The sequence below is a fragment of the Hevea brasiliensis genome, chromosome 18 (genome assembly GCF_030052815.1).
Source record: "Hevea brasiliensis isolate MT/VB/25A 57/8 chromosome 18, ASM3005281v1, whole genome shotgun sequence".
NCBI classification, from domain to species: Eukaryota; Viridiplantae; Streptophyta; class Magnoliopsida; order Malpighiales; family Euphorbiaceae; genus Hevea; species Hevea brasiliensis.
In genome coordinates, this window is record NC_079510.1 from 40,207,781 (window position 1) to 40,235,758 (window position 27,978).

General features: G+C 31.8%; 2 protein-coding genes across 3 annotated transcripts; both read left to right on the forward strand.

The window, feature by feature from the left end:
* The first annotated feature begins 14,381 nt into the window (after positions 1-14,381).
* Positions 14,382-18,401, forward strand: LOC110649069 (probable receptor-like serine/threonine-protein kinase At4g34500). The gene is made up of 7 exons (XM_021803479.2): positions 14,382-15,172; positions 15,918-16,022; positions 16,118-16,240; positions 16,622-16,792; positions 16,934-17,063; positions 17,147-17,356; positions 18,032-18,401. The coding sequence occupies exons 1-7, from the start codon at positions 14,556-14,558 to the stop codon at positions 18,149-18,151; spliced, it is 1,476 nt and encodes a 491-aa protein (XP_021659171.2). The 5' UTR covers positions 14,382-14,555; the 3' UTR covers positions 18,152-18,401.
* Positions 18,402-20,888: 2,487 nt separating this feature from the next.
* Positions 20,889-27,837, forward strand: LOC131175940 (cyclase-associated protein 1-like). Of its 2 annotated transcripts, XM_058140733.1 has the most exons (10): positions 20,890-21,504; positions 22,312-22,480; positions 22,565-22,629; positions 24,989-25,283; positions 25,378-25,525; positions 25,623-25,732; positions 25,885-25,940; positions 26,060-26,116; positions 26,270-26,413; positions 27,418-27,837. In XM_058140733.1, exons 1-10 carry the CDS (start codon positions 21,226-21,228, stop codon positions 27,502-27,504), a joined length of 1,410 nt encoding a protein of 469 aa, XP_057996716.1. In that variant the 5' UTR covers positions 20,890-21,225; the 3' UTR covers positions 27,505-27,837. The 2 variants fall into 2 exon arrangements, with proteins under 2 accessions (XP_057996717.1, XP_057996716.1); XM_058140734.1 differs by lacking the exon at positions 27,418-27,837 and having other exon boundaries at positions 20,889-21,504; positions 26,223-26,360.
* The last annotated feature ends 141 nt before the right edge of the window (positions 27,838-27,978 follow it).

Below are 27,978 nucleotides of genomic sequence, written 5' to 3' on the forward strand. Positions count from 1 at the left end.
TTGAATGGATATCCATATATTTGAGCTAGCTAGCCTTGTGATGTGACTTCTCCTTAGCCTCTGGCTATTGAGATTATATTTGTTTCGAATGGCATGATATAACTATGGGTTTTATGAAATGTATTTTGATACTTCGAAATGAAATAGTTTGGGTTAAAATCTCATAATTCATGTTTTATATTTAATTCTTATGTTCAGTCTAATTTTTGAATAAATGTGATTTAAATTCTGCATAAAGATTATTTTCGTATGTTGTGCACCACTGAGTCCTAGTACTTAGCGATGGCTGTTATTGTTGTCACAGATTTAGAGACTAGAGGAGCAGCAGAGTGAACTGCTGAGGATTGTGGAGCGACTTACCTTGAAGTTATATCGGGTATAAGTTATACCCCGACTGTAAATATTTATTTTGATGTATGTAATGTACGTAAATGTATGGACATGTAAAATTAGTCTTGAGCAGCTTGTACAAAATTTGTATAAAGTTTGTAATAAATTTTAGTTTGAATTTTCCTAATGTAAATTTTTAGTATGATGTATATAAATTGTTTTATCTTTAATGAAATATGAATCGAAATATTTTATTTTAATTTGAATGAAATTGATTGATAGTATTTTGTTGATTACTGAAATTTTGAAACTTGAGAAATTGATTGGGATTGTTGTGGAGTTGTTGAAATTGTTGAGATAAATTATTAGAAGTGCTTTTTACAGGTATTTGAAGAACTGTTTTCTCAAAATACAAACGGCACTCTGCCGAAATTTTTATAAAATTTGCGGAAAAATAAAATGGGCAAAAAATTTTAATTTGTTTTCAACTTTAATTAAATATTTTAATACCTATTAGAAAATGCTCACCACTTATAAAAGTAAGAAAATTGTTTTAAAATCCCTTGTAGGGTACTTAATGAGTTATCGGTAGGTGAAGTTCGGTAGTTCATTAAGTATTCTACGGGATCATGTTATGCCTTACAGAGGGGTAAGGAGTGACAGGAATGGCCTAGAGAGTCGGAAGAACTCCAAGGTTAAGCGTGTTCACTTGAAAGAAATCCTAGGATGGGTGACCTCCTGGGAAGTTCTCTATTCCACCTATGGGACAAAACCGTGAGGCTTATGGCCAAAGTGGACAATTCCTCTAGTGGTTGGAGCCTGATCATTACAGAATTCTCAGTCGACTCCCACGCATGGTGTGGCCAACAAAGTGCCCGTGAGAATTGGTGAGTGGTCTGGCCTAGTAGACTTCTCTATTATTTCTATGGATGACTATGCTTGCGTGTTGGGCATGAACTTCATGGATAGGGTTAGGGCCATTCATATACCATTTGCAAACAGCTTGTGCATAGTTGAGGAAAGAGAAGCCTACACCGTCCCATTGAGGAGAGGAAAGGCTGGGACCAGTGGGCAAGGTTGTGCAAAGAGAAGAGCCACTTTCTTAGTTGCCCTACAAGCTGAAGAAGGAGTGCATGCCGTGAAAATGCCCAAGGAAGTCCAAGCTGTACTGGAAGAATTTGGGGACATCATGCCTAAGAAGCTGACAAAGCAATTACCGCCCAAGATAGAGGTTGATCCTACCATTGAATTGCTGCCCGAAGCAAAGCCACAAGCAGGAGTGCCCTACCGCATGGCCCCTCCAGAACTTGAGGAACTTAGAAGGCAGCTTAAGGAGTTGCTAGATACTGGATTTATTCAACCTTCAAAGGCTCCCTTCGATGCACCTGTGCTATTCCAAAAGAAGAAAGATGTAAGCTTGAGAATGTGCATCAACTACAGGACGCTTAACAAGATTACCATAAAGAACAAGTATCCCATCCCACTTGTTGGCAACTTGTTTGACCGACTAGGGGAAGCTAGGTGGTTCTCTAAGCTGGACTTGAGGTTAGGGTATTATCAAGTGTACATAGTTGAAGGAGATAAGCCTAAGACAGCTTGTGTGACTCGGTATGGGTCCTATGAATTCAAGGTTATGCCGTTTGGTCTCACCAACAGCCCAGCCACATTCTGCACACTTATGAACAAGGCATTCCACCCTTTCCTTGATCAATTTGTTGTGGTTTACCTAAATGACATTGTGGTATACAGTCGGACATTGCAAGAACATGTGGAGCATCTTCGGTTGGTCTTCCAAAAATTGAGGGAACACCACTTGTTCATGAAGAAGGAGAAGTGTGAGTTTGCTCAAGAAGAAGTGGCATTTTGGGGACACATTGTCGGGCATGGAGAGATTCGAATGGATAGGGCCAAGGTACAAGCCATTGAAGATTGGGAGCCACAAAAGAAGGTGCCGAAATTGAGATCCTTCTTGGGACTGGCCAACTACTACCGGAGGTTCATTAAGGGGTACTCCCACATTTACCGCCCCCTTAACAGACCTGTTGAAGAAGGACCGGCCTTGGAGATGGGATGAAAAGAGCCAGCATGCCTTTGAGAAGTTAAAGCTAGCACTCAAGGAAGAACCTGTTTTGAAGTTGCCTGACTATTTCTCCCCATTTGAGGTTCACATAGACGCCTCCAACTTTGCCATTGGAGGTGTACTGATGCAAGGGAGACACCCGATTGCTTATGAGAGCAGAAAATTGAATGAGATCGAGAAAAGATACACGGTCCAAGAAAAAGAGATGACAGTCGTAGTTCATTACTTGAGGACTTGGCGACACTACTTATTGGGGTTCAGATTCGTGGTGAAGACAGACAATGTGGCTACAAGTTACTTCCTCACTCTGAAGAAGCTTTCACCTAAGCAAGCAAAATGGCAAGCCTTTCTTAGGGAATTTAATTTTGTGATGGAATACAAGCCTGAGAAAGGCAATCTTGTGGCGGATGCCCTAAGCTGCAAAGGAGAGTTGGCGGCCACTACTACCCAACTAAGCCCTAACATGATGGAGAGCATAAAGGAAGGCCTCCAACACGACCTGCAAGCTAAGCTTTTGCTGGAGCTGATTGATCAAGGTAAAACTAGGAGATTTTGGAGGGATGATAAAGGATTGGTGTGGACTAAAAGAGGGGCAATTTTTGTGCTAAGGTGGGGCAGCTTGACGAAGGAAGTAATAAGGGAATGCCATGACACAAGGTGGCTGGCCATCTAGATGCGCAACGCACACAAGCCCTAGTGGAGAGAGGTTATTATTGGCCAAGGATGCAAGATGATATCCAGCTGTATGTGAAGACTTGCCTTATGTGTCAATAAGACAAGGGAGAGTAAAGGAGACCTGCAGGACTGCTGGAACCTCTCCCTACTCCCAGCCGGCCATGGGAGAGTATTTCAATGGACTTTCATTATTAGATTGCCGAAGGTGAATGGGCTCCTCAACATTATGGTTGTGGTTGATAGGCTCGGCAACTATGCAGTTTTTATACCTGCTCCGGTCTAGTTTGATGCGAGGGAAGCAGCCAAGCTGTTCTTCAAAGGTGTGGTAAAGTATTAGGGGCTGTCGAGGACCATTATTAGCGACAGGGATGTGAGTTTCACAGGCAGATTCTGGATTGAATTGTTCAAGTTGATGGGAACATAATTCAATTTCTCTACCAGTTTTCACCCTCAGATCGACAGATAGACGGAGAGGATTAATGCACTACTGGAGCTCTATTTGTGGCACTATGTGAGTGCCAATCAAAGGGACTGGCCAGAGTTGCTTGATGTGATGCAGTTCTCCTATAATTTGCAAAGGAGTGAGGCAACAAGAGCAAGCCCTTTTGAGGTAGCTACTGGGTAGCAGCCTCTCACCCCTCACACGGTGATGATTCCCTATAAGGGTCCAAACCCTAATGCCTTCAGGTTTATCAAGGACTGGAAGGAGAAGGTGGAACTTGCAAAAACCTCATTGGCAAGGGCTATAAAGAAAATGAATAAGTGGGCCAACGCCAAGAGGAGACAATTGGAGTTTGATACGGGCGACTTGGTGATTGTGAAGATGTTCCACCATGCTCATGGCAAGCGACACAAGGGGCTGTTGAAGAAGTATGAGGAACCATTTCCCATTGAGCAGCGGGTTGGGAATGTTGCCTACTGTGTGAAGCTGCCTACACATTTGGAGTGCCATCCGGTGTTCCATGTTAGTCTCCTAAAGCCATACTATACAGATAATGAAGACCCAGCAAGAAATAAGTCCAAAAGAGCACCCGTGGCAGTTACTACCACTCTAGAGAATGAGCTAGAAGAGATCTTGGTGCATAGGGCAGTGCCATAATGGGGTGCTCATCCTGGGTACACTGAGTATTTGGTGAAATGGAAAGGGCGTGGAGCTGAGGAGACTAGCTGGGAACATGAGCTGAAACTATGGCATCGTGAAGAATTGGTGAGGCGCTACCAGCTTGAGGCAATGGGGGCGTTGCCGGATTGAATGGAGGAGAGTGTTTCCTCCCAAATATTGCTCCCAAAATGTCTAACAAATTTCTGCATGAAGTGCTGCCCACGTGAAGAAGAATCATGGGCACATGGCTACACCAATGGGGATTAGTACATGATGGTCGAGGCAATTAAGGGAGAGGCATGAAGAGCGGCAGGTTGGGGCAAGAGATCTACGTACATGAGCCGTGCAACGTGAGCCAAGGAAGGAGGGAAGTAGCCCAACACGTGGGGGCACATGGGCCAATTGGAATAGCCCCGCTCCAAGGTGCCAAAGTCACTCCATTACCACCCCACATGCAACGGCTGGAGATGAGGTGGCACCAGCTGCTGGCTCCTCTTGTCCTTCAAAACACTTCTTCCCTCCCCATTAATATTTTATTAGTGTATTTGAATTGTTTTAAACTCAAACTCAGCCACACATTGGGCATCTTTAGGGCAGCCTTCACTTGTATATATAGGGGATTTAGTTCCATTTTCTGTACATGAGAGTTTATATACTTGTGAGAGAGATTTGTAGAGAGAAACACTTGTAATTGTACAACCAATTCAAGAGCAATACAAGTCCTTTGCATCAATTCTCTTCTTCTTCCTTTCTTTACGTGTGCATGTGTGTGTGATTGCCAACTTCATTCGGCTACTTTAAGAGCTTGTGTTTCGGCCATTGTGAGTTACAAGCAAGAAAGCTTACTACCGTGGGCTCAAGGGACTAGAGAAGGCTAACTTGTGTGATCAAGTGCTGCACGTTTAGAGTGGTTTCAGGTTGGGAAACATTCTTGGCGTGACATGTGCATGTGACTAACGGTAATTTTAATATCTAAAATATCTTTAAAATTAAATTAAATAATAATAATATATTACCACTATTTAAGAAATTAAAATAAAAAGTCAATATTTCTCTTTTTTTCTAAATTTAAATATTAGTAGATAATTAACTACTAAATTAAATAAAATTAATTCTTTTAAATCATCAAGATTTTGATTTTCAATATTTTAAATTAGTGAATAATTAATTTCAAATTAAAAAAATAAAAAGAAAATAGTTACAATTCCCAATTACTATTGTCATATGGTTCAAGGAGAGGATTATATATTTATAAATAGTATAATGTGCATGATGCATGTAAATTTATAATTTTTATTTATAATTTATTTTTTTAATTATATTCTAAATAAAATAAATTATTATTATTAAATTAATTTTAACTAAAATTTCTCTCTTATTTAATTTAATTTAAATAACTTTTTATACGTTATAATAATAAATTTTTAATTAATTTACAATGTAATTAATTAAAATACTTATTTAATTTTTTTATACATATATTAATAGTAGTTTTCATTACTAATTTGTTTAAAATATAATGAAATTATTTTATTTAAAAAGCAATTTAAACTTCATAAAATTTTCTATTTTATCTTATAATTTTTGCAATTTGATATTTATTTTTTGTAGACTATAGAAAATATATTAGATTAATGAAAAAAAATACTATTTAAAATATATAAATATAATTTTTTTGTTGTTAATAAAATAAAAAATATATTAAATTATTAATAATAAATTGAATTATTTAATTTTAATAATAATGAAAATATATAATATTATTATTAATTAAAATAACATTTTATTATATTATTTTTTAAAAATACTATATTTTTAAATTTTTATAAAGTGTAGATTATTGTTTTATATAAATTTATGATATAAGATAAAGACATTAAATAAAAATTTAAAGTTTAAAATATCATCATTTTCTATTAATATAACAAATATAAAAAATACATACTATTTTTCAAAATATGGATCTTATAATTTTAATATTGTCACTTTAATTTTAATCACCTTTACTTGTAGCTCAATTTCCAATATAATTATATTTGTAATTTATTTTTAAAATTTTACTTTTATATAAAAATATAATTGAGAGATAATTTATATGTAAAAATTTAGATATTTAATTAAAATTTAAAAATTATTTTGTTAAAAATTAATGATAATAAAATATGAATAATCAAAATATTAGTTATAATTATATTTGATATATAATTATAATAAAAATAAAATATTAAAAATTTAAGAAATATTAAATAAGAATTTATAAAAAAAATAGTAATTAAATAAATATTAATCAAATATATTTAAATAAATAAATAAATTTGAGAATGATAACTAATAATTTTGAAAGAAATAATAAAAAATAGTGTAAATAAAAAAAATATGAAAGTACTTATATGAAATGAAAATACTTAATGAGTGGATAGTTATTGATATGTATCAGAGGTCTCATATGACATAATATATACAGACAAATAAATAAAAATTATTTAAATAAAAAATTAAATTTATAGTTAAATATTATTTAATTAAAATACAGTAACAAAAGTATTTATGTAACACCCTAGGCAAATTCTATATCGGCAAAACACGGGAGAGATGCTGGGTTTATAAGTTGGTGGTTCGTAACCCCTAATGACGCGCTTTAAACCGTGAGGGCTTGGTTTAGAGCGACAATATCACTAGTGGCCGTTACATTTGTGGTATCGAGGCGCTCGCGTGCAACCTTGAACGATGGTGGGACAAACCTCGGCGAGGATCTTTGAGTCGAAAGGGGTGGATTGTAACACCTAGGCAAATCCACATCGGCAAAACACGGAGAGATCTGGGTTTATAAGTTGGTGGTTCGTAACCCTTAGTGACGTGTTTTAAAGCGTGAGGGCTTCGGCTTAGAGCGGACAATATTGGGCTGGGCCGTTACATTTGTGGTATCAAAGCCGCTCCACGTGCAACCTTGAACGATGGTGGGGCAAACCTCGAGGACGCCGAGTCCCGAAAGGGGTTGATTGTAACACCTAGGCAAATCCCACATTGGCAAAACACGGAGAAATGCTAGGTTTATAAATTGGTGGTTCGTAACCTAGTAACGCGTTTTAAAAGCGTGAGGGCTTGGCTTAGAGCGGACAATATCACTAGTGGGCCGTTACATTTGTAGTATCGGGCGCTACGTGCAACCTTGAGCGATGGTGGGGCAAACCTCGGCGAGACGCTAAGTCCCGAAAGGGTGTAACACCTAGGGTGTTACAATTTAAATTTAATTCTTATAATCGTAAAATATTTCTCATTTATTCAATGGCCATGATGATGATGATGATGATGATGATGATGATGATAAGCATTTATTAATATTAGGAAAGTGAAATATAAAAAAATTAAATTACTAACATAAAAAATAATACATGTTAATTGTAAATAAACCAAATTTATATATTTTATTTTTATGACTTTTATATAGATTACACTTTTTATCTTTCATATTTTTTAACAATGATTTTATAATAAAACTAATAGAAAATATAACAATATAATAAAAATATTTATTAAATATATGAAATAATTTAAGATTGATTAAATTATATAATAGTTATTATGAAATCATAAATTAATAGTTAATTTTATTTAAATTAATGGCCATTAGTGATATTTTATTATTATTATTATTGTCATATTTTAAGTTATTTCTTATTTTAAATTATTAATATTATTATTATTATTATAGAGGGTGACATATAATAAATAATATTTTTACATAAATAAATTTATAAAAAAAATAATATAAATAATTTTTAAATATTATATTTGATCATAAAAGGTTTTAATTTTTTAAAATCAAATTTTAAAGAAAATAATAATTTAAATCATAAATATTAAGGTAATATAACAAATAATAATTATTAAAAAAGAAATAAAAAAATTAAATAATAATTAATATAAAAGATAACTATTAATAGAAGGTGACACTTGGCAATTTTTTAAATAAAAATGTCACATAGCATTCTCTTGAAAATGCTTATTTTATATATAGATATATAGATTTATTATTGACTTTTCTATCTTTTCTTTTAAAAAAATTTAAAATTAATTAATACAATTTAGTGTTGAGATTAATAGATGGTTAACTATCTAAATTAGAGACAATTAATTCTTTTAAACTGTTAAAAATTTGATTTTCAACGTAATTAATACTTTTTTATTATTTGAATTTAAAAGTTTAAATTAATTAAAGAGTAAAATTTGCATTATATTTATAAAATTAAATTAAATAATAATTATATATCACAATAATTTAGGAAATGCATAAATAATTTTACCATTATTTAGAGTTGAAAAGTCAAAAATTAATTTAAGAGTGATATTTGGATTTTAATTAGATAATTAAAATAAATGATTATTGTTGTCTTTTTTTAGAAAATTTGAATAAAAAAATGATATATTTTGAAATTTTGATAATTATTTTAGTAAGGAAACGTTATATTTGGAAAGTAATTTTTACTTATAATATTTTGTTTATTTAATAAAATATCAAAAGTCATTTTGACGGTGCATTACCATAATTTGAGGGGTTAAATTAATTAAGTAATAAAATTATGATTTTATTTAAAAATTAAATTAAATAGTAATTATTTATTATAACCGTTTAGAAAATATTAAAATAATTATCATCAATAAAATTAAATAACAATTATATATTATAATTATTTAAAAAATATTAAAATAATTATCATTAATAAATTCAATTTTAATTATATATATTTGGGAAATACTTAAATAATTGCTACTAATAAATTCAATTAAAATTTATCACCTCATATAATTATAATTCATTTGAAATCTTATGAAACAACATCAAGATAAAACATGCTTACTTTATATATAGATAGATAGATTTGTCTAATATTCTTATTTTGATTGTCATTTGATAAAATACATTCTTGAAATTATGTTAATTAAAAATAATTAAAATTTGATTTATTGTGTATAAACATATTTTGTCTCTTGAATTTTTAATCCTTATCTTTTATACTACACATTAAACGAATATTTAATTATTATAAGGTAAAGTACTCTTAATGAGAATTTTCTCGATTTACCGGGATTGAACACTCAACCTTACTTAAAATTATAGAGTTCTTTACCACTCGTATCAATTTTATTAGTAGTCAATTTAAATTTAAAATAAAAAGTAAATTAATAAAAAAATATAATAAAATTTATATTTTTTATATAAAACAATATGAAACTCATAATTTTTTTTTTAATGCCCTAATATGAGAGTCAAATAACTCATAATATGAAGTAATCCAAAATCAAATGGGCTCAACTAATTTATCACTTCCATTGATCTCCAGTTTCTTCTTATTTGATAATATAAAATATTTAACCATTGAGTCATTAATTTGATACTCAAGATCAATCTTCTGTTGTGCTTATGGAAACGCTTTCAACGTAAGGCTTACATTGAAAACTAATTCACTCTAAAATCATAGAAAAAAAAAAAGAAAATTAAAAATTTGAATACAAACAATAATAAATGCAAAAAACAAAATTTGAATACAAACAATAATAAATGCAAAAAACAAAATTTGAATGTCAGATTTAAGGGATAAGGATTAGGATTGTGACCCACCGGAAAACTAAGTATGAAAGACGGACATGGACGGCACATTGAAATTATATATATATATATATATATATATATATATATATAATTTATAATGAAATGTTGTTTATATAATTTAAATCATATATAAATTTCACACCTTAATATGGCTATAAATATCTATGAATGTTTGGATAATTATTTAATGGTATAAAATTTATAAAGTTTAAAATGAATGAGTATTTAAATTTGACATTATATATTCATATTTTATATTTTTTTGTAAATTACAATTTTAAATTAATTTTATTTTAAATAATAAGCATAAATGATTTTTATAAATAATATTTTTGATGTTTTAATAAATTTTATGAATTAAATAGTCAAATATTGTTAACTTACATATTATTAGAATACAAATTAAAATAGAATTAGAATTGATAATTTAATTTAAATTAAAATATGTTTGATTAAAACTCTTTTTATGAACACATTAATTGAATACAAATTTAAATAAAATTAAAATAAATATGATTGTTAAAATATATTATAAGAATGTAATATAAGTAGAAAATATGAATGTAAATAGAAAATATGGATGAAGAAGGAATGATTATTAAAATATAATATAAGAATGCAATGTAAATGGAAAATATGAATGTAAATAGAAAATATGGATGAAGAAGGAAAGGTGAAGAAGAAAAATCAGGGTGTTACAATAATGAAGGGAAAAGTGAAGAATAAAAATATTAATAAGGTTTATAATTTTAGGTATTTTTATCAACATCAAAAATTTAATATTATGTATGTACTTTTGATTAAAGGATTAGGATTATAGAGTTATATAATTGAATTTTTAGTATAAATAGAATTATTTTTCAAATAGACTTAAAATTTTAATTTACATTAATGATATTAGTTATCATATATTTTTTTTCTAGATAATATAAACGTATAAAGATATTTTTATCCCTGCATAATTTTGCTCTTCATTCATATATATATTAAAATTAATTGATAATTAATTATAGAAGTATACCTATTAAAATTTAAATTATAATAATATTCAATATATAATTTCAAATTATTTTAAGATATATCTCTTTTGTATATATTAATCAAGTAAAAAACATCACATTTATACTTTAAAATTAATTCTTATAATAATAATAATAATCTATAAAAGTGAGTTAATGTGATAAAAAAAAGAAAATAACTAATATATATATATATATATATATATATATATATATATCAACAATTTCACTTGAAAAAATTATATAAATAATACCAGATGTATATAACAATAGGATATTTAAATTTTAATTTATAATATAAAATTTTTATCTTTAATTTAAGTAATATAAATTCTCTTAATTTAATTATTTATATTAACGTATTGTTTATCACATTAAAATAAATAATATTTTCATAAATTAATAATTTTAAATAAACATATTATATGTTATTAAATCATTATTTTATGTAAATTAAATTGTCAGAAACATGAATAGAAAAATTATTAATAAAAATAAAATATAATTTTTTTAATTTAATTAATGTCTGTTCAATAAAAATAATTTAAAAATGACTATCCAAGATCATAAATAATTTTATGTTAATTAAATTAAAAATTATAAAATTTTATATTCTTTAAATTAAAAATTTAAAAAAATATATTATAAATTAAAATTTAAATATTTAACTGTTATCTCGCCTAAATGCATTTGTCAACAAAAATGATTTCGGAACGAGGCATCGCGTGTTGACGTACGCTCCCTCCTTCAATAGCATCAATACATCCCATATAGTTCCAAAATTCCAATTAAATAATAATAATAATTAATAATTGCCAACTTTCAAATAAAAAATAGTAATAATAATAATTGCCAAATGGGATGGCCCCATCCTTATCAGATAGGCCACTTCTGTTTGTAAGATGTATATCTGTACTCCAAAAATGACCTTATTTAAGCCAAATTTTACAAGAAGCCAATCAGATTCGAAGGTCAAAGTAACCATTTTCTATCGCATTTTCGGGAAAAAAAAAAACAAACATTTTCTATCCGCAGCAGAATTTGCAGCCCCTCATTAAATGCGCCCTCGCGCCAACAACTTATAACACGGGACAGCTCATAAGGATTCAAGATTTGTAGATTGAATTCCTGTCACATGAATTGATCAATACATCTGCATATATTTCAGTAACTTAATTAATAAGGGAATTTACTTTTCATTATTCTTTGAATTTTAAAATTGAATTATGAAAAACATTTTTCTCATTTTTGAATTTTTTTTAATCTTAATGATATACAAAAAGTATATGATATTATACTCCAAAAAAACAAAGTTAAATAGTTAAAATTATGATCGGTATGAAAAGTCAAAGATAAAAATACTCTCAATGTGATAGAAAAAAAAGTAAAATAAAAGTGCAAATTAAAAGATTTAACGAGTCGAGCAGGACAAGATCGAACAAAAGCTTTATTCGCTAAAAAAGGCAAACAAAAGTCATACCAAATAATAATAACGGTAATTGTTAAACAGAGCCCGAATTTTACGGATCGAGTGATAATCATTCATATAATCCAGTAAAGAGCCGATTTCACCAAGATCACCTTAGAGATTTAATAAAGATCACCATCATAAATAAAGTAGCGATTATTTCTTAAAAAAGTCTATAAATATTAATCAAAGGACTAAAAATAGGTACGCTGACTCACTCTATGATTCTTTTCTACTAAAATATTTTCTGGCTTATCTCTTAAAAATAAATTTCTAATTTAAGCGTCGGAATGACCTGTCAGAAAGTCATTCACCTCACTTTTTTTCTCTTGTTGCAAGCTTACGTGTCAATAAGACTAAGACTCGAAAACCACCAGTAGCACTATTATATCACCTTACTGCAATATTAAATAAACAAAATAAATTATTTATGATTAAAATTTAAAACAAAGTAAACATAAGCATATCCCAAACCACCAACGAGGCTAAACTAAAGCACATCCTCTTTCATTTCAAGTGATATTTAAAAAATAAAAATTATCTCATTTTATTTATCATCTTAAAAAATTAAGAAAATATTAATTTTTTATTTTTTAAATTTTATTATTATTTAAATGTATTTATTTATTATTATTATTTTTATATTTTAATTAAATATAGGGATACTTTAATCCATTGTTATTATTTTTTTATAACCTAATTCTACCAAAAAAAAATAAGTGAGTTACCCATTAAAGTTGAAGGGACTTACAATAAAAAAAACAAAAAAAAGGGAATTACAATATATTATAAATTTTTTATTTTTTCAAGAGAGGTTATATTATAATTATTTGACCACTGAATTAATAGTTAAGTGGCCATATAGGTGGCAAGTTACGTTTGTCACTCATGACATGCAACCTGGCTAAGACAGACGACCTGTTGGAGTAGTAGTTCAATTTCTTATTTTATTTTATTTTATTTTTTATTTTCTTGTGGTAAATTGTGGTCTACGTAAGGTGCTCATTGGCCTATTAATCTATGGTCTATTGAAATGGTGGGTTGTTGAAACTTATTAACCAACCCTAGATTATTTGTCTCAACTACAGACATGAAGACTGTTACATTGCTAATTAATCTTTCGTTCCAAATTAAGGAACTTGGAAACAAAGTGTTGTGTAATTTTTCTAAGCTTAATGATTAATTTTTTTTTTTCTTAAGATTGTGACTTTGGATTGTTAATTGCTAATTACTAATTACCTAGGCCTTTGCAAACACAGCCCCAAATAATTGGAGAAATATTCTGCAAATTGAGCAGCAAAGTATTTATTTATTTTTTTATAAAGAAATTTAAAGAATAAAGACTCGAATTTGACGTGTGCTAACGAGTGATATGCTATATATATAGATAAGAGAGTAAATTCTTGTGATTATCCAGATATTCATTTCATAATGTATTATCTCAGATTCGATGGTACGTCATTTCTTTGAGGTTAGAATAAATTAAGAACGTTAACTCTTGACCTCGGGCTTTGAATCTAAGAAAATTATGATCGTCGTACCTAGATTGTCCTATTTTTTTTTATTAAAAAACAAAAAAAATCATGCGGTTCACCCATTCAAGCAAAGATTTTAATGTTCATTACTCGCATTCAAGGCTTGGATAATAAAATAGGTATAGGCACTTTAATATTTTTAAATTAAATATTTATTACCATGAAATTAAAAAAAAAATAATTTTATAAAAATTTTATAATAAACATTTAATACAACAGCAAGCAATAAAATATATGTTTATATTTAAATAAATAAAAATAGTTTTAAAGTCAAATATTATTTATTTATTTAGTTTAAATATAATTATTATAAGTTCAATTTTATAAAAATATTTTATAATTTATAAATAAAATATATATATTAAAATTTATATATTTTAATTGATTTATATAAATTATTATATAAATATCTCATCCAATTGGTAAAATTTTCTGTTTTATTACCGGTTTACTTCTGAGTGTCATTTTTGTAATAAACTAAGATACGCAGGCACAAAATGTAACTCGTAACTCAACGTTTCCTTCAACCTGTCTGCTTCTTCTCCTTTGCTATTTGGCCTTTACTTTGTAATTTTTTATCCGTTGAAACCGCACTTTTATTTTTCCTCCTCGCCCCGTTCTCTTTTTTCCCTGCAAACTCTTAAATTTTCCACTGATTCCCGCAACTTTCTCGTCAACCAAACACTCACATTTCTCCCATCGAATTCCCTTCCGCTACCTGCCGGTAACCGCTCAATGTCGGCCTCCGGCACCGATACCTCCTCCTACAACAACACTGGCAACTCTTTGCCTCACAAGCTCACCTCAAAAACATCATTTCTCAATCTAAAGCTCTATGTTTTGATCGCAATTATTTCACTATGCATACTTTTAGTTTTACTTCTTGTTTTCCTATGCATCCGCTTGAACAGGATTTCCCGGAAACGGAGCAAAGTGCTCTCTAAGCAGAGTTCCGGTTTGATCCCGTTAGTATCCAAAGAAATTGTAGAAATAAATGCTTTGGATCGGAAAGGAAATGACGAGAAAGAGGAGGTCAAAACTGGAGATGTGAATTTCATAAAGAAGAAGGAGATTGAGGCTGTTGTTGATTTGGAGATCGGAGAAGGGAAGCCGAAGCAGAAGAAAAGTGGAGAGAGTGATGAAGCGTCTTGCAGCACGAGTAGTGACGTGTCGTCGATGGAGGCACAGCAGAATATCGGGTGGGGCCGCTGGTATAGCTTGAATGAGCTGGAGATTGCGACACGTGGATTCTCGGAGGAGAATGTGATCGGTGAAGGAGGATACGGCGTTGTGTATAGAGGAGTATTAAAGGATGGGTCTGTGGTGGCTGTGAAGAATCTGCTTAACAACAAGTGAGTGTTCTCTAAAGTAATTGGAAATTCATGTTTAGGATTCTTTTTGTTTCTCTAGAAAATGGTTTCAAAGAAATTTTCTGTTTTACTTTAGTTGCTATAGTCAATGTTAATTGGAAGTAAGAAAAGATATAATCTGGACCGGTATCATCTTTGTGTGTCGGTGCCAGATGTTCTTTGGTGTGGGGTTTAGGAAAAGCAGATGGCTGCTTTCTTCCCTCTTTAGTTCTTTTTCATTTTTATTTCTCATCGATTCGAACTTTCTCAAACTTCAACTATTTTAACGTTACCTATGAGCTTACTTTTAACTTTTTTGTCATCAAGATGCATAGGTGTTGATCTCATTTGACTTTTTTCAGGATGTGGTATTCCAAACAGTGTACCGTATCCAGTTGGGTTTATGGAATAACCATGGCTATAGACCATCAATTATTTTTTCTTCATAGAAAATTATGGATAGGGAATCATCTATTTTTACTTCTCCAGTTGGTCAATATTAATAACAATAAATTTGTAGTTGCTATTGTATTAGTAGCCTAATTGCTGAGTATGATATTAATGTTCAAATACCTGCATCTTTGTCTCCTATTAAAAAGAAAATCTATCTCCTGAGGGAATTTGTGAAGCAGAATTGCAATGTTTCATAACATCTCTGTTACTTTAAGAACATTCTAATTATTTTAATGACTACCTGAAAAAAAAAATCTGGACTAAAGTTCATATGCTGTGAGTTTTGTATTTGTAGGGGTCAGGCTGAGAAGGAGTTCAGGGTGGAAGTTGAAGCCATTGGAAAAGTAAGGCATAAGAACTTGGTCGGTCTAATTGGATATTGCGCAGAAGGTGCTCGGAGGTATTTCCATATGCCAGTTTGGCTCTGTTATTGTGCATTTAAATTGAGAATTATTTTCTTCTTTCTGCTCATGGGTGATTTCATTGGCCTTGCAGGATGCTTGTTTATGAATATGTTGACAATGGGAATTTAGAGCAATGGTTACATGGTGATGTAGGACCTGTTAGCCCTCTAACCTGGGATATCCGAATGAAGATTGCCATTGGGACAGCAAAAGGGTGCAATATTCTTGTTTCCTTGAGCCTTAAATTTTTGTTAGTTTTTGGTTCCAAAAGATGCTAATAGTGTTGATTTTGTTAATCAGTCGACATTAATTATTTGAGCACCAATAAAGTTCTGAATATGGAATTTTCCATCATTTCTCTTGCAACTTTCATTGATCCTGTAATTCATCTCACTTTGTATCTTCTGTTTGAAATTATACTTTTCTGTAACCGCCACTTCATTGGATTGACTTGATGGTGTTCTTTGGCAAAGCTTCAGGAACTGTAGTTGTTGCTGGCTGACAATTTCATGGAACTTTTTTTTTCCCTTTTTAGTTACACATTTCCTATCTTTCTTTTTCTATGAAGTTTTATGGGTTCCTATATCTGCTGCAGGCTAGCCTATTTGCATGAAGGTTTAGAACCTAAAGTCGTGCACCGTGATGTAAAATCCAGTAATATACTTCTGGATAAAAAATGGAATCCAAAGGTCTCTGACTTTGGATTGGCCAAGCTTCTGGGTTCTGAGTCGAGCTATGTCACTACCCGTGTTATGGGAACATTCGGGTTTGTACTTTCTTGCATTCCTAATTCGGTTATTCAATACTGAGCTATTGAAACTTAGATGTGAATGACAAGTAAACCTTTAAAAATAAATGTGAATGACATGTAAACCTTTAACATTAATTTGTTGTCATTTTGTTCCAGATATGTTTCCCCTGATTATGCAAGTACAGGTATGCTTAATGAGGGGAGTGATGTGTATAGTTTTGGAGTTCTTCTTATGGAGATGATAACAGGAAGGAGCCCAATTGATTACTCCAGGCCAGCTGGAGAGGTGATTATCAAGTTTTGTTACTGTTGCATGGATATTAAAGAGACAACACCAACATAACTCTGTTTCTGTTGAATTTATCTTAGATGAACTTGGTTGACTGGTTTAAAGGAATGGTGGCCAGTCATCGTGGAGAAGAGGTTTTAGACCCTCTAATTGAAGTTCAGCCTTCTCCAAGAGCTTTTAAACGAACCTTGCTTGTTTGTCTTCGATGTATAGATTTGGATGCCATTAAGCGACCAAAAATGGGGCAAGTCGTTCATATGCTTGATGCAGATGACTTTCCTTTTCGTGCTGTAAGTCCACCTATGCCTCTTATATTATGTATAATTTTGAACAATAATGTTTGTTATGTGCTTTCTACTATTTTCATGAATGTTGCTTTGAATTCTCCTCATTCTGTTTGTATTGATTTCATAAATATTTCATAAAAATTCAATAGAAGTATTAGCCAGCAAGGATGCTCATATAGTTGCAAATGAGATTTTGTGTATCACTGTACTTGGCAATTGACTCCCTTAACACCTGCTCTTCTCAAAATCATTGTTATATAGCATCAATACTGTATATGTTCTGTTAATGCATTAGGGACACTGGCATATGTCATGCCGGTCTTAATTTGTTGCAATAGAATCTACTTGAGGGTTGCCATTCTGGATTTTAACTACTGCAGCAACTGCAAGAAAAACCTTTTTTACTTGTTCTTTTCTTAATAGATTTGAATTCATACTTTAGAATTTCTTACTAGTCGCTAGTTATTTGCCACAAATTTAGCCATTTGTATACTTTTGTACTCTTACTTTCAGAAGAAGTTTTTGATGAGCCTATTAATCTGCTGTTAGTTGGTTCTCCTTCTTCAGTTGCAAATTTAAAAGCTTTCTGTGCTCAAACTCGTGGATTTTCATTTTTATTAAAAAAAATAACAAAATAAACCTCAGTTGAGAGTTTTTTTTTTTGCCCGGTTGCTGCAGGAACTTAGATCAATTAGGGAGAAAGATCTTCCCCCTTCTCATGCAGCTGTGTCCAACAAAGTTCCACATCCAACCAAGCATGCAGGGGAGAGTGATGTAGAAAGATCAAAGCGAAGATGATTGTTGTTGGTTTGAAGAATAGTAGTTCCTGATTTCAAATTATTTTGTAGTATAATTTTTTATTTGGTATACAACTATACAGACATGTGTACTCAATGTGTATATTTTACCTTTTAACCTTTTGGATATTCCACATTTTGATGATGCATTAGGCATCTTAGAGTTAAAATGAGCCTTGTAAATATGGATCATATTTGGATATGTGAAATCTCAGCTTACTTCTCATGAATATCAAAATCTTTTATCAGTATTTTAGGCTAACATGTACATTCTGATGAATGTTGATTGATATATATTTGAAACGTCTAGCTTATGTTATCTATGACAGAACTCTCAGTAAATCAGTACGATCCTTCTATGTTTCTACTTAATGCAGACACCGATCCTTTGTTTTGCTTGCGCTATATCCTTAAGAATATAATAGAGATATCAGAGATGGCCGGTTTCTGAAGGGACAAAGAAAGATGCAGAAGCTTCAAAATTCAGTCAGTTACCACGCATGGGAAGCCTCTGCCTTGGTCATCATGGTAGAAATTCTGTTGCTTTCACTAATATATTGTTGTAATTGGTTGCTGTGTCCTAGTTTACTGCAATCACCAATTGCTATATCACAAGCCCTATCAACACGATTATACATTAGCACACATGTCCCTTAATGCGAGTCTGTGTCTTCATGTGCAAATTATAGATAGACTACTTAGGATGTCGAATTTTCCCTTTGTCAAGTGTGCCAAGAGTTAGAACTACTTTTTCTTAGAATCAAACTTATTGTTCATATTTCCTTTTCCAACGAATTTGTTCTTCTCCTGTCCTTTTCAACAACCTACATCAAGGGTAAGCTTGAGGCTTTCAAAAATAAAAAAAAATAAATAAAAGAAAGGTAAGGTTAAGTAAGGGGGAAACAAAATGGGGCTGTTCCGACCCCCCGCCGGCGGGGGTGGAGAGAAGGTGGGTCCTAAGACTTAAAAGCCAAAGTCAAAGACAAAAAGCAGATCAACATTTGATGATCTTATTAACTCAGGATTTAGTCCTTTCAGACAGTGAAATTAATAGTTTCACCTTCATATAACACATGCTGTTCTCCTTATTTAAATGGTGGATTCTGTATTGCAGTACACTTGTGGGATGTTCTTGTCCCTGCCAATTAAGACATCGTCTTTCATGCAATAAAACGAAATCAAATGGCTTGTCTTCCTGCGAGCGGAAATGGGCTCTAGCAATAATGATTTTCTCATGTTTGCCTACGAAGGAGAAGTTTTGTTCTAACACAATTGTCATTTGTCGCCGCTCCCGAAAACAGTTAAATAACAGATAAAATAATATGAGAAATTACCTAAAGGCTATCTAGCTCCCCAAAGGGTCTTTCAGGGAGTCGCTCCTCTCTTTATAGGGTCGTGTCACTTTGATCAAGTTGATACTTTATGTCATACTTCTTGACTCTTGAATTCCAAAATCAATGTGTTACGAAACTGAGTGTGTAACTTGAAATTTTATTTGGAGTTCTTTGATCCATATATTGAAATTGATAAGTTGGGATGTGGTTTGTAGACTGTAAATACTGGAAGGTTTAGTCTTCACCGGTTGAGATTTGTGAATAAAGCGTTCATGATGAAAATAGCTTATAATACTTTTTTTTGATGCTGGTCCCTTATTTAAAATGTAGAATTCTGTCATTATTTTATTTAATTAAATTTTCTTTTGTTAATTCTTATATTTGAAATGGAAAATTTTAATTTTTTTTACTTAAAATGTTTTTTCATTTTAAAAAATTAGAAATTAAATGTGATATTATAAAAATTAATTGAATTCTTCTTTTATAAGTGATTTATTTAAAAAAAAAAGTGTATTTATTTATGTTCTCAGCAGCAAATATGGTTGTACAGACAATGTGATTCAAATTTCATCTTAATCTTATTTTTTAACGTCTCTTATTTGCAGTAGCTTCGTTGGAACTTCCAAGCAGCCTACAGAAGGTTATATTGGGATTAAGCACTGATTTTTGCACTGTTATAAGATGGATTTGAAAATGGGCGAATCTTTATAGTTTTTAGGGGCTTCCCTTCCTATTGATTCGGTTGGTTTTTATTTTGTCTCAGGTTGCCAAAACTTCCCTTACTCTGAATTTAGTGAATTATTCTCATTTTGGAAATGACTAGACAGCAAGTGCCATTAGCGTAAAGCCCTTCTCCAATTACATGGGTAACCTTGAATATTTGACGGGGGTGTTATTTAAGAAGATTCATTAGCATTTGCCGTTGGTTTTCTGAGAGGCTTCCAAAGTCATTTATTAGGTGATTTTCTATTTATTTTGGTTGGATTTCATACTAAATCAATGGTTTTGGTTTGTGATTCAATTGAAATCCTCTCCAACCAATACGTGTCATCTCATATTTGCCAAAAAAACGCACCTTGAGTAAACCGACCACCGGTTTATTCTACTTCCGGTGACCTCATGATTCGGATCGATTTTCGATTCGAAATGATTTGATGCAATTTGTCTATTTTCAATTTAATTCTAATTCAGCCTCGGTTTTAATGTAAAAAAAAAAAATAAAAGAATCTAATATGATTTTTAAAAAAAATAAGAAAAATGTTGAATTAGGTTGATTCCCATTTAAAACCACTAGTTCAAAATGATTTCAATTTAGATTTAAGGAGGGCATAGAAATCAACCCTTTATCTCCTAGTTTTGAACTAATCCTATAAACCAAAATTATTAATCCGATTTGATTCATGGTTTCAATTTAATGAATTGAGAAAGTAAAATTTTTAAAAATTTTGAGAGCTTCGAAAACTTTACCTCCTTTCAAGACTTTTCACCAGACAAATCCACCGCTGCCATGTCTTCCCTTCGAAAACCACCACCCATCGCTTTCCGAAAAGGTTAACTAATCTCTCTTTCCCCCTTTTCTACTTTCGGTGACCGCAAAAGCTTTCTCCCATTAAAATCCACAGGCGCAATCAGTCCTTCAGATCTGCTCTATCTCTGACAAAAACTTCCAGAGAGAGAAGAAAGGGACAAAGGTCAGTTATCTATAGAGTGAGGAGGGAAAGAGGTAGGGCTTCTCTGCGCCATGGAGGAAAAGCTGATCTCCAGGCTCGAATCGGCCGTGGCGCGGTTGGAGGCGCTGTCAGTTTCGGCATTCAGGGACCGCGGCGTTGCGGACTTTGGTGGAGCTGATGTGACCGTGGATCCGTCAATTGTGGCATTCGACGATCTCTTAGGGCAGTTCTTTGGTAGGGTTTCGGCTGCTGCTGAGAAGATTGGAGGACAGGTTTTGGAGGTTACGAAGATTGTACAAGAAGCTTTTAGAGTTCAGAAGGAGCTTCTCGTTAAGGCTAAGCAAACTCAGGTAGTGGTTTTGTCGTTGGTTTTTTTCATTTTTGTTTTTACTTTATGGAGCTTTGTTTGTAGCATTTGTTCCACTTTGAAGGAAGAATGATTCGTCTAATTGTTCATGCAATATCGGGAATATTGAACCTGGAAGTAGAATTGTTATATGCTCGGTCCAGTTATTCAGTAGGGATTTTTTGAAACAGCTTACTAGATTACGTGTGCATTTTCATCTTAAGAAGTGATTAAATAATAGTTTGTCTCGGTTGGATTCTACGTTTTGAGGTGTTTCTGGGCTAGAACTGTTATGTCATCAGTGTGTAGGATTAAAGGGAAATTCGATGAATTTGATTCAGATCATTCGCATGGATATAATTTTATTTTATGGATCTTATGTTTATGTATCTGATCTGGTGGTTCTTAATATCTATATCTATGAGTGGAAAATGAATAAAGTAAATAATATCGTAATTAGAGGGAAATCGTTAAAAAATGACTGGTTACTTGACTCTCCTTAATTTTTCTTTCGATATCTTTTTTGGGAATATTTAATAACAAAATGTCATGCTTGGGTTGACAAGATCTTTATTTGAACACACATTTCTTGAATTGTGGTATAGTCTTGCTCTTGGTGTCAATGTTTTCGGGTCGGAATTGATGTTGTAATTACTGAATGAGAACTCTAAAGATGAAATTAAAACATAGCAAAGTATTATTGACTAGCTCCAGAGATTGGTCATACGCTGACTTTTCACTTTCAACACATTGTTTCCATTGTGTAAATCAGATTTTGGTGGTGTTAAATGGTTTTATTTCATTGGTGCAGAAACCTGACCTTGCGGAGTTGGCTGAATTTCTCAAGCCATTGAATGAAGTTATCATGAAAGCAAATGCAATGACAGAGGGAAGGAGATCTGATTTCTTTAACCACTTGAAGTCTGCTGCTGACAGTCTGACAGCTTTGGCATGGATTGCCTATACAGGAAAAGATTGTGGTAAGTAAATTGTGTGGTTTTATATTCTGATAGCATATAATTCATGATTTTCTTGTCCTTGATTAAATTGCTCTCTCATTTAAGGTATGAGCATGCCTATTGCACATGTTGAAGAGAGTTGGCAAATGGCTGAATTTTACAACAACAAGGTACTTCGTAGCTTTACTGGAAGCCAACCACTGACTTTAGGAAACTGCCTCTTTGTGGACCTATTATTTATTGCTCTAGGCAAAGGATGGAAAAGTGATTGAGTGGATGCTTGGCGAGGATGTTAAAGAATTAGATGTTAATTCCTAATTCTGCAATTCTTTCCCTCTTATTTTTTGTTTTCATATCGCTATCATACTATGTTATTCACATATGACATCTTTAAGCAGGATATGTGATGCAGTCAAGGAAAATTAAATTAAGGAATTATTTTGATTTAATTTTTCATTGTAATATTGAGAAGTTTAGGTTTTCATTATATAGGAATTCTATTATTATTTAGGAATATACTAAAGAGATCTATTAGGGTTAGTATTTTCCTAGTTAATATTGATTTAGTGTTTTCATATTTTGGGATTCCTAATCCTAGTAGTAGTAGGATTAATATTAGCCTATAAATACCTATGTAACTTGCGTATTTTTTCTAGTGGTTATTATTATTGACAATTGAAAAATTAATAGAAATTTGAGAGTTCTTTTTCTTTTCCTCTTTGAGTGTTTGATGTAGAACACAAAGAACACTCAAAAGGGAAGAGAAACAAATCTCAAATTTTTAATTAATTTTCAATTGTCCATATCAGTAATGATAAGCTCTCTAGTAAAATACCTTGATGACAAGGTATTTGTAGTATATTAGTAATCCTAATACTATTAGAATTAAGAATCCTACAATAAAAAAAATACTAAATCAATCTATCTTGGAACATAAAACTGACACTAACTAGGAAATTTTAAATAATAGATTTTCTAAATAATTAAAATACTATTCTCTAATTCAATTTTATAAATAATAGAAACCAATTATAATAGAAAACCTAAATGAAAGATCGTAATTTTACAGTTAACAAATAAATAAAAACAATTATTAAATATAGTTTTCCTTGATTCTGTCATTATAGAACCAATAGAACAAACAAAAGGAAAAGAAATAACTCTCTAAAGTTTGAATGATTTTCAATTGTCAATAATAATCTTGACCAATATACCTAGACAATATATGTATTTATGGTTTAATAACTAGTCCTACTACTATTACTATGATTGACAAAATACTAAATGAATATTAATTAAGAATACCAAACCAACAAAACTAACTAGGAATTCTAAGCAGTAGAATTCATAAATAATTAAAATTTCTAAATAATAGGAACCTAAACTTCCTAATTATAACATAAAATTTGAATGAAAGATCTTAAATTCACAAGTAAAAGTTAAATAAAAATAATTTCTAAATCTAGTTTTCTTGTCTGCATCACTGACTCACTGTTCTTTGTGGTTCTACATTAATTTGGTATCAGACCATAGAGAAGATAGAGAAAGAAGAAGAGCAGGCCGTGCAGAAGATAATGGAAATTGAAATTTATCTAATTCTCTTGTTCTTAATGAATCGAAGTGACTTTCAGCTATAGTTGTGATTAATTTTACATGTTCAGATGTTTCCATGGATATGAAGGAAACTATGAAGTTCATCGTTTCTATCTTATTGCTAATATTGAAGAAGATAAGAGCCAACTGTTCTCCAAATTCAGTTAATTCTTTATCACTACAAAATTTGATGTTGAGTTTTTCTCCAACTAGGGGAGAATGATGCAGAAACTAAATTGAGGAATTATTTTATTCTAAAAAAAGGGAATTATTTTAATATAATTTTTCATTATAAAGTTAAGAACTTTAGGTTTTTATTATTCAGGAAATTTAATTAGGAAGTAATATTTCTATTATTTAGGAATATTTAAAGAATTCTATTAGGTTTAGTATTTTTCTAGTTAGTATTGATTTAGGGTTTTCCAATTTTGGGATTCTTGATCCTAGTAGTAGTAGGATTAATATTATTCTCTAAATATGTATGCAACTTAGGTATTATTCTAGAGCTTATTATTATTATTATTATTATTATTATTGACCTAAGATCGTTTAGAGTGGAGAAAGAGAATCCATATAGCTGACTCCAAATTTTCAGGATAAAGGCTTAGTTGAGTTGAGTTGAGTTATTGACAATTGAAAATTAATAAAAATTTGTGAGTTTATTTCTTTTCCTTTTGAGTGTTCCTTGTGGTTCTACTTCAATATGTTACCCCTAATAGTCACTATTCATAGGAGGGGAAATTGTACCAAGTTAGGAAAGAAAATTTGAAGCTTAGACCTTTATTGAGCGGTGATCTTTATTAATTTCATTGTTGGTATTTGATACTTCTATTACAATGCTGTACTTGCTTGATCTAATTGCGCATCAACAGTTTGTTTAGCCGAGGAGTAAACTAATCTTAACTTGTTGCTGACATACTCCATTGCAACATTCAGATTCTTGTAGAGTACAAAAGCAAGGACCCAAATCATGTTGAGTGGGCCAAAGCCATGAAGGAGTTATATCTTCCAGGTTTGAGGGATTATGTTAAGAGTCATTATCCCTTGGGCCCAACATGGGGTGTTTCAGGCAAAGCACCAGCTTCTGCTCCATCTAAAGCTCCTGCTCCTCCACCACCTCCACCTGCCTCTCTCTTCAGTGCTGAATCTTCTCAGCCTTCGTCATCAAAGCCAAAAGAAGGGATGGCTGCTGTTTTCCAAGAAATCAACACAAGCAAGTCTGTGACTGCAGGTACTTTTCAGATTAAATAAAAACCTTTCCCCTTGAGTGTATATTGGGCTATTCTGATTTTGTTTTTTAATTATTATTTTTTTTTGCTCTTCAGGTCTTAGAAAGGTCACAGCTGATATGAAGACGAAGAACCGTGCAGATAGAACTGGTGTTGTTGGTACCAGTGAGAAGGAAGGCCGTACTAGTTCACCTTCTTTTTCTAAGGCAGGACCTCCAAAACTCGAGCTTCAAATGGGTCGTAAGTGAGTATGCCTCATTTTTATATTCTCGTTTGATTTATATTTGAGCTGCCATGTTGATGTAGAGTTTGATTTGTGTGTTGCGTCCTTTTTCTTGCAGGTGGGTTGTTGAAAATCAAATTGGAAGAAAGAATTTAGTAATTGATGACTGTGATGCAAAACAGTCTGTATATGTTTTTGGTTGCAAAGATTCTGTTTTGCAGATTCAAGGTAACTCTTAATTTTCTTATAAGCCTGATCACCTTACTATTTTATGCTAACCATTCTAAGCATGCACGAACTTTGCTATATGTCAATGGATCTACATTGCATTTCTGCTTAGAAAACCTGAGAAACCTAATTTTGATTCTGACAATTTGCAGGGAAAGTCAACAATATAACAGTTGACAAATGCACTAAGATGGGAGTTGTATTTACGGTTAGTACGAAAGATCTCAAAACTTGAAAAAAAAGGACAAGAGGAAAAGAAATATTACTCTGGTATGATTATATTTTTAGGTTTGATGTCTCACTTCACATTCTCAACTTGATAAACAGGATGTTGTGGCTGCTTGTGAGATTGTAAATTGCAGTGGTGTTGAGGTGCAATGCCAGGTATTTTCTATATTATTTATAAATTTTCTGTGTAGAATCCCTAAATATTTTTAGAATGCCTTACATTTAAGTTCTAGAATATCAAGTCAATTCTTTGTTTATGTAGTACGGGTGTGATCTAATTTAGATATACGGAAATTGTGCCAAATCTAGGGTTCGTCCCCAACTGTTTCTGTGGACAACACATCAGGCTGCCTGTTATATTTAAGCAAAGATTCTTTGGGAGCATCTATAACAACTGCCAAGTCAAGCGAGATCAATGTTTTGATACCGGGTGCAGAGTCTAATGGTGATTGGGTAAGTTTTAGACTTCGTTAACTTCTCAAAGACTTAGTTGATTATCCATCATCCCCTTTTTCTGCTTAAGTTATGGTTTATGTAAAGAGGTCGTAGGATGTGGTTGGGTGGTTTATACAAAAGATTCTTTCACCTTCCAGAGTGTAAGCAAAAATCATCATATTCATTTTTGTTGCCAAGCATTTGGGCTTCTTTTTTCTTTTTTTATTCTGATTTTGCCGAAGGCAGCTATGGTTTAATCTGTCCTAGACATTGCCATATTAGAAGTTTCTGATGATTGAATAATGCCTAGGTGCATTAATTGTTGGCTTGTGTATAGTAGCATAGGAAGACATTTTCAGAGTGCATCGAGTATAAAAATGTTAGGCACTATTTTGAGATCCTTTTTGCCTTTGACTTCTATGAGCTTTCAATATGACACGCCTGCCTAATTAAATTGTACACCTGTGGCTGTCAACCTCTGCAGATATTTTGTGACATGGTGGGAATATTATTATATGCTATCTATGTGATTTCGAGCGGATCGATTTTACCAACATTTAAGTGGGGTTAAATAGATGGTTTTTGGGGGATGTCTAGCATTTTTGAAAAATGCATTGTTTGGCTAGATTAATGATATGACTTTGGATCCCAGTTGATTTATGGATCTTTAGCTCTAGATTCTTGAGGTTTACAATCCACGATAATGAAAGCTAGATTTCTATATTATTTGGACCAGCCAACTGAAGAAGCTGGCCTTTATTTTGGTGCTAGATGTGGATAACTTTTCAAATGCATGATGTTATAGTCACAAAGTTTTATGATGCAAAAGTCGACATAAACATCTATAAGAATAAACTGCCACAAATTTTGTCATTCACTGGTCATACATTTGGCATGTTTGGGAGATCAATTTGAAGATGTATTATGTTGGAGTAAAATGTTCACTAATATGCTATACAAAAATTGCTTGTATACGTGAATTATGAAATTTTAAATTAATTTATGCATCTTTCTTTTTGTAGGTGGAGCATGCTTTGCCACAACAGTTCATAAATTTTTTTAAAGATGGCCACTTTGAAACTACTCCAGTCTCCCACTCTGGGGGTTGATAGTCTTATATTTCAAAATCAGGTTTCCAGTTCTTTTTTTTTTGGATGGCTGAGGGGTGTGGCTTCAACGCACAGATGTGTATTTTTTGTTTCTTTGATTCAATTTGCTGTTGATATACGATTGCCATACATTATTTATGGTCTTGGTTATTCTCATGTTTATTCCTTGGGTATAACCAACTTTTGGAAATTTCCTCATTATTTTTTGGTGTTTGTTTCTAGACGTATGTCTTGTTGTGAGGGTTTTCTGACTGCGATTGTGTTGTAATCAGAACCAGGTTTTGTACTATTTTTGTATGTGGAAGTTTCTTATTTTATTTGTTTTTTCCTCAACCCGATCTTTATGTTTTTGCCATTGTTTCCCAAAGCTGAACCTGTCATCATCCTGTGAATGTGGGAGTTGAAATCAACAAGTTGAAAAATAAAAAGTGATGGGTTGAGGCAGACTTGTTAATTTAAATTTAGCAATAAAGT

What these genes read in the sequence shown, in the direction of transcription:
- LOC131175940 (XM_058140733.1), top strand. Translation starts at nt 21,226, where the DNA reads ATGGAGGAAAAGCTGATCTCCAGGCTCGAATCGGCCGTGGCGCGGTTG. An exon ending in TTCTGTTTTGCAGATTCAAG is followed by an intron (nt 25,733 to 25,884) that starts GTAACTCTTAAT and finishes GACAATTTGCAG; the next exon opens with GGAAAGTCAACAATATAACA. An exon ending in AGATGGGAGTTGTATTTACG is followed by an intron (nt 25,941 to 26,059) that starts GTTAGTACGAAA and finishes CTTGATAAACAG; the next exon opens with GATGTTGTGGCTGCTTGTGA.
- LOC110649069 (XM_021803479.2), top strand. Translation starts at nt 14,556, where the DNA reads ATGTCGGCCTCCGGCACCGATACCTCCTCCTACAACAACACTGGCAAC. An exon ending in AAGAATCTGCTTAACAACAA is followed by an intron (nt 15,173 to 15,917) that starts GTGAGTGTTCTC and finishes TTGTATTTGTAG; the next exon opens with GGGTCAGGCTGAGAAGGAGT. An exon ending in TGCGCAGAAGGTGCTCGGAG is followed by an intron (nt 16,023 to 16,117) that starts GTATTTCCATAT and finishes TTGGCCTTGCAG; the next exon opens with GATGCTTGTTTATGAATATG.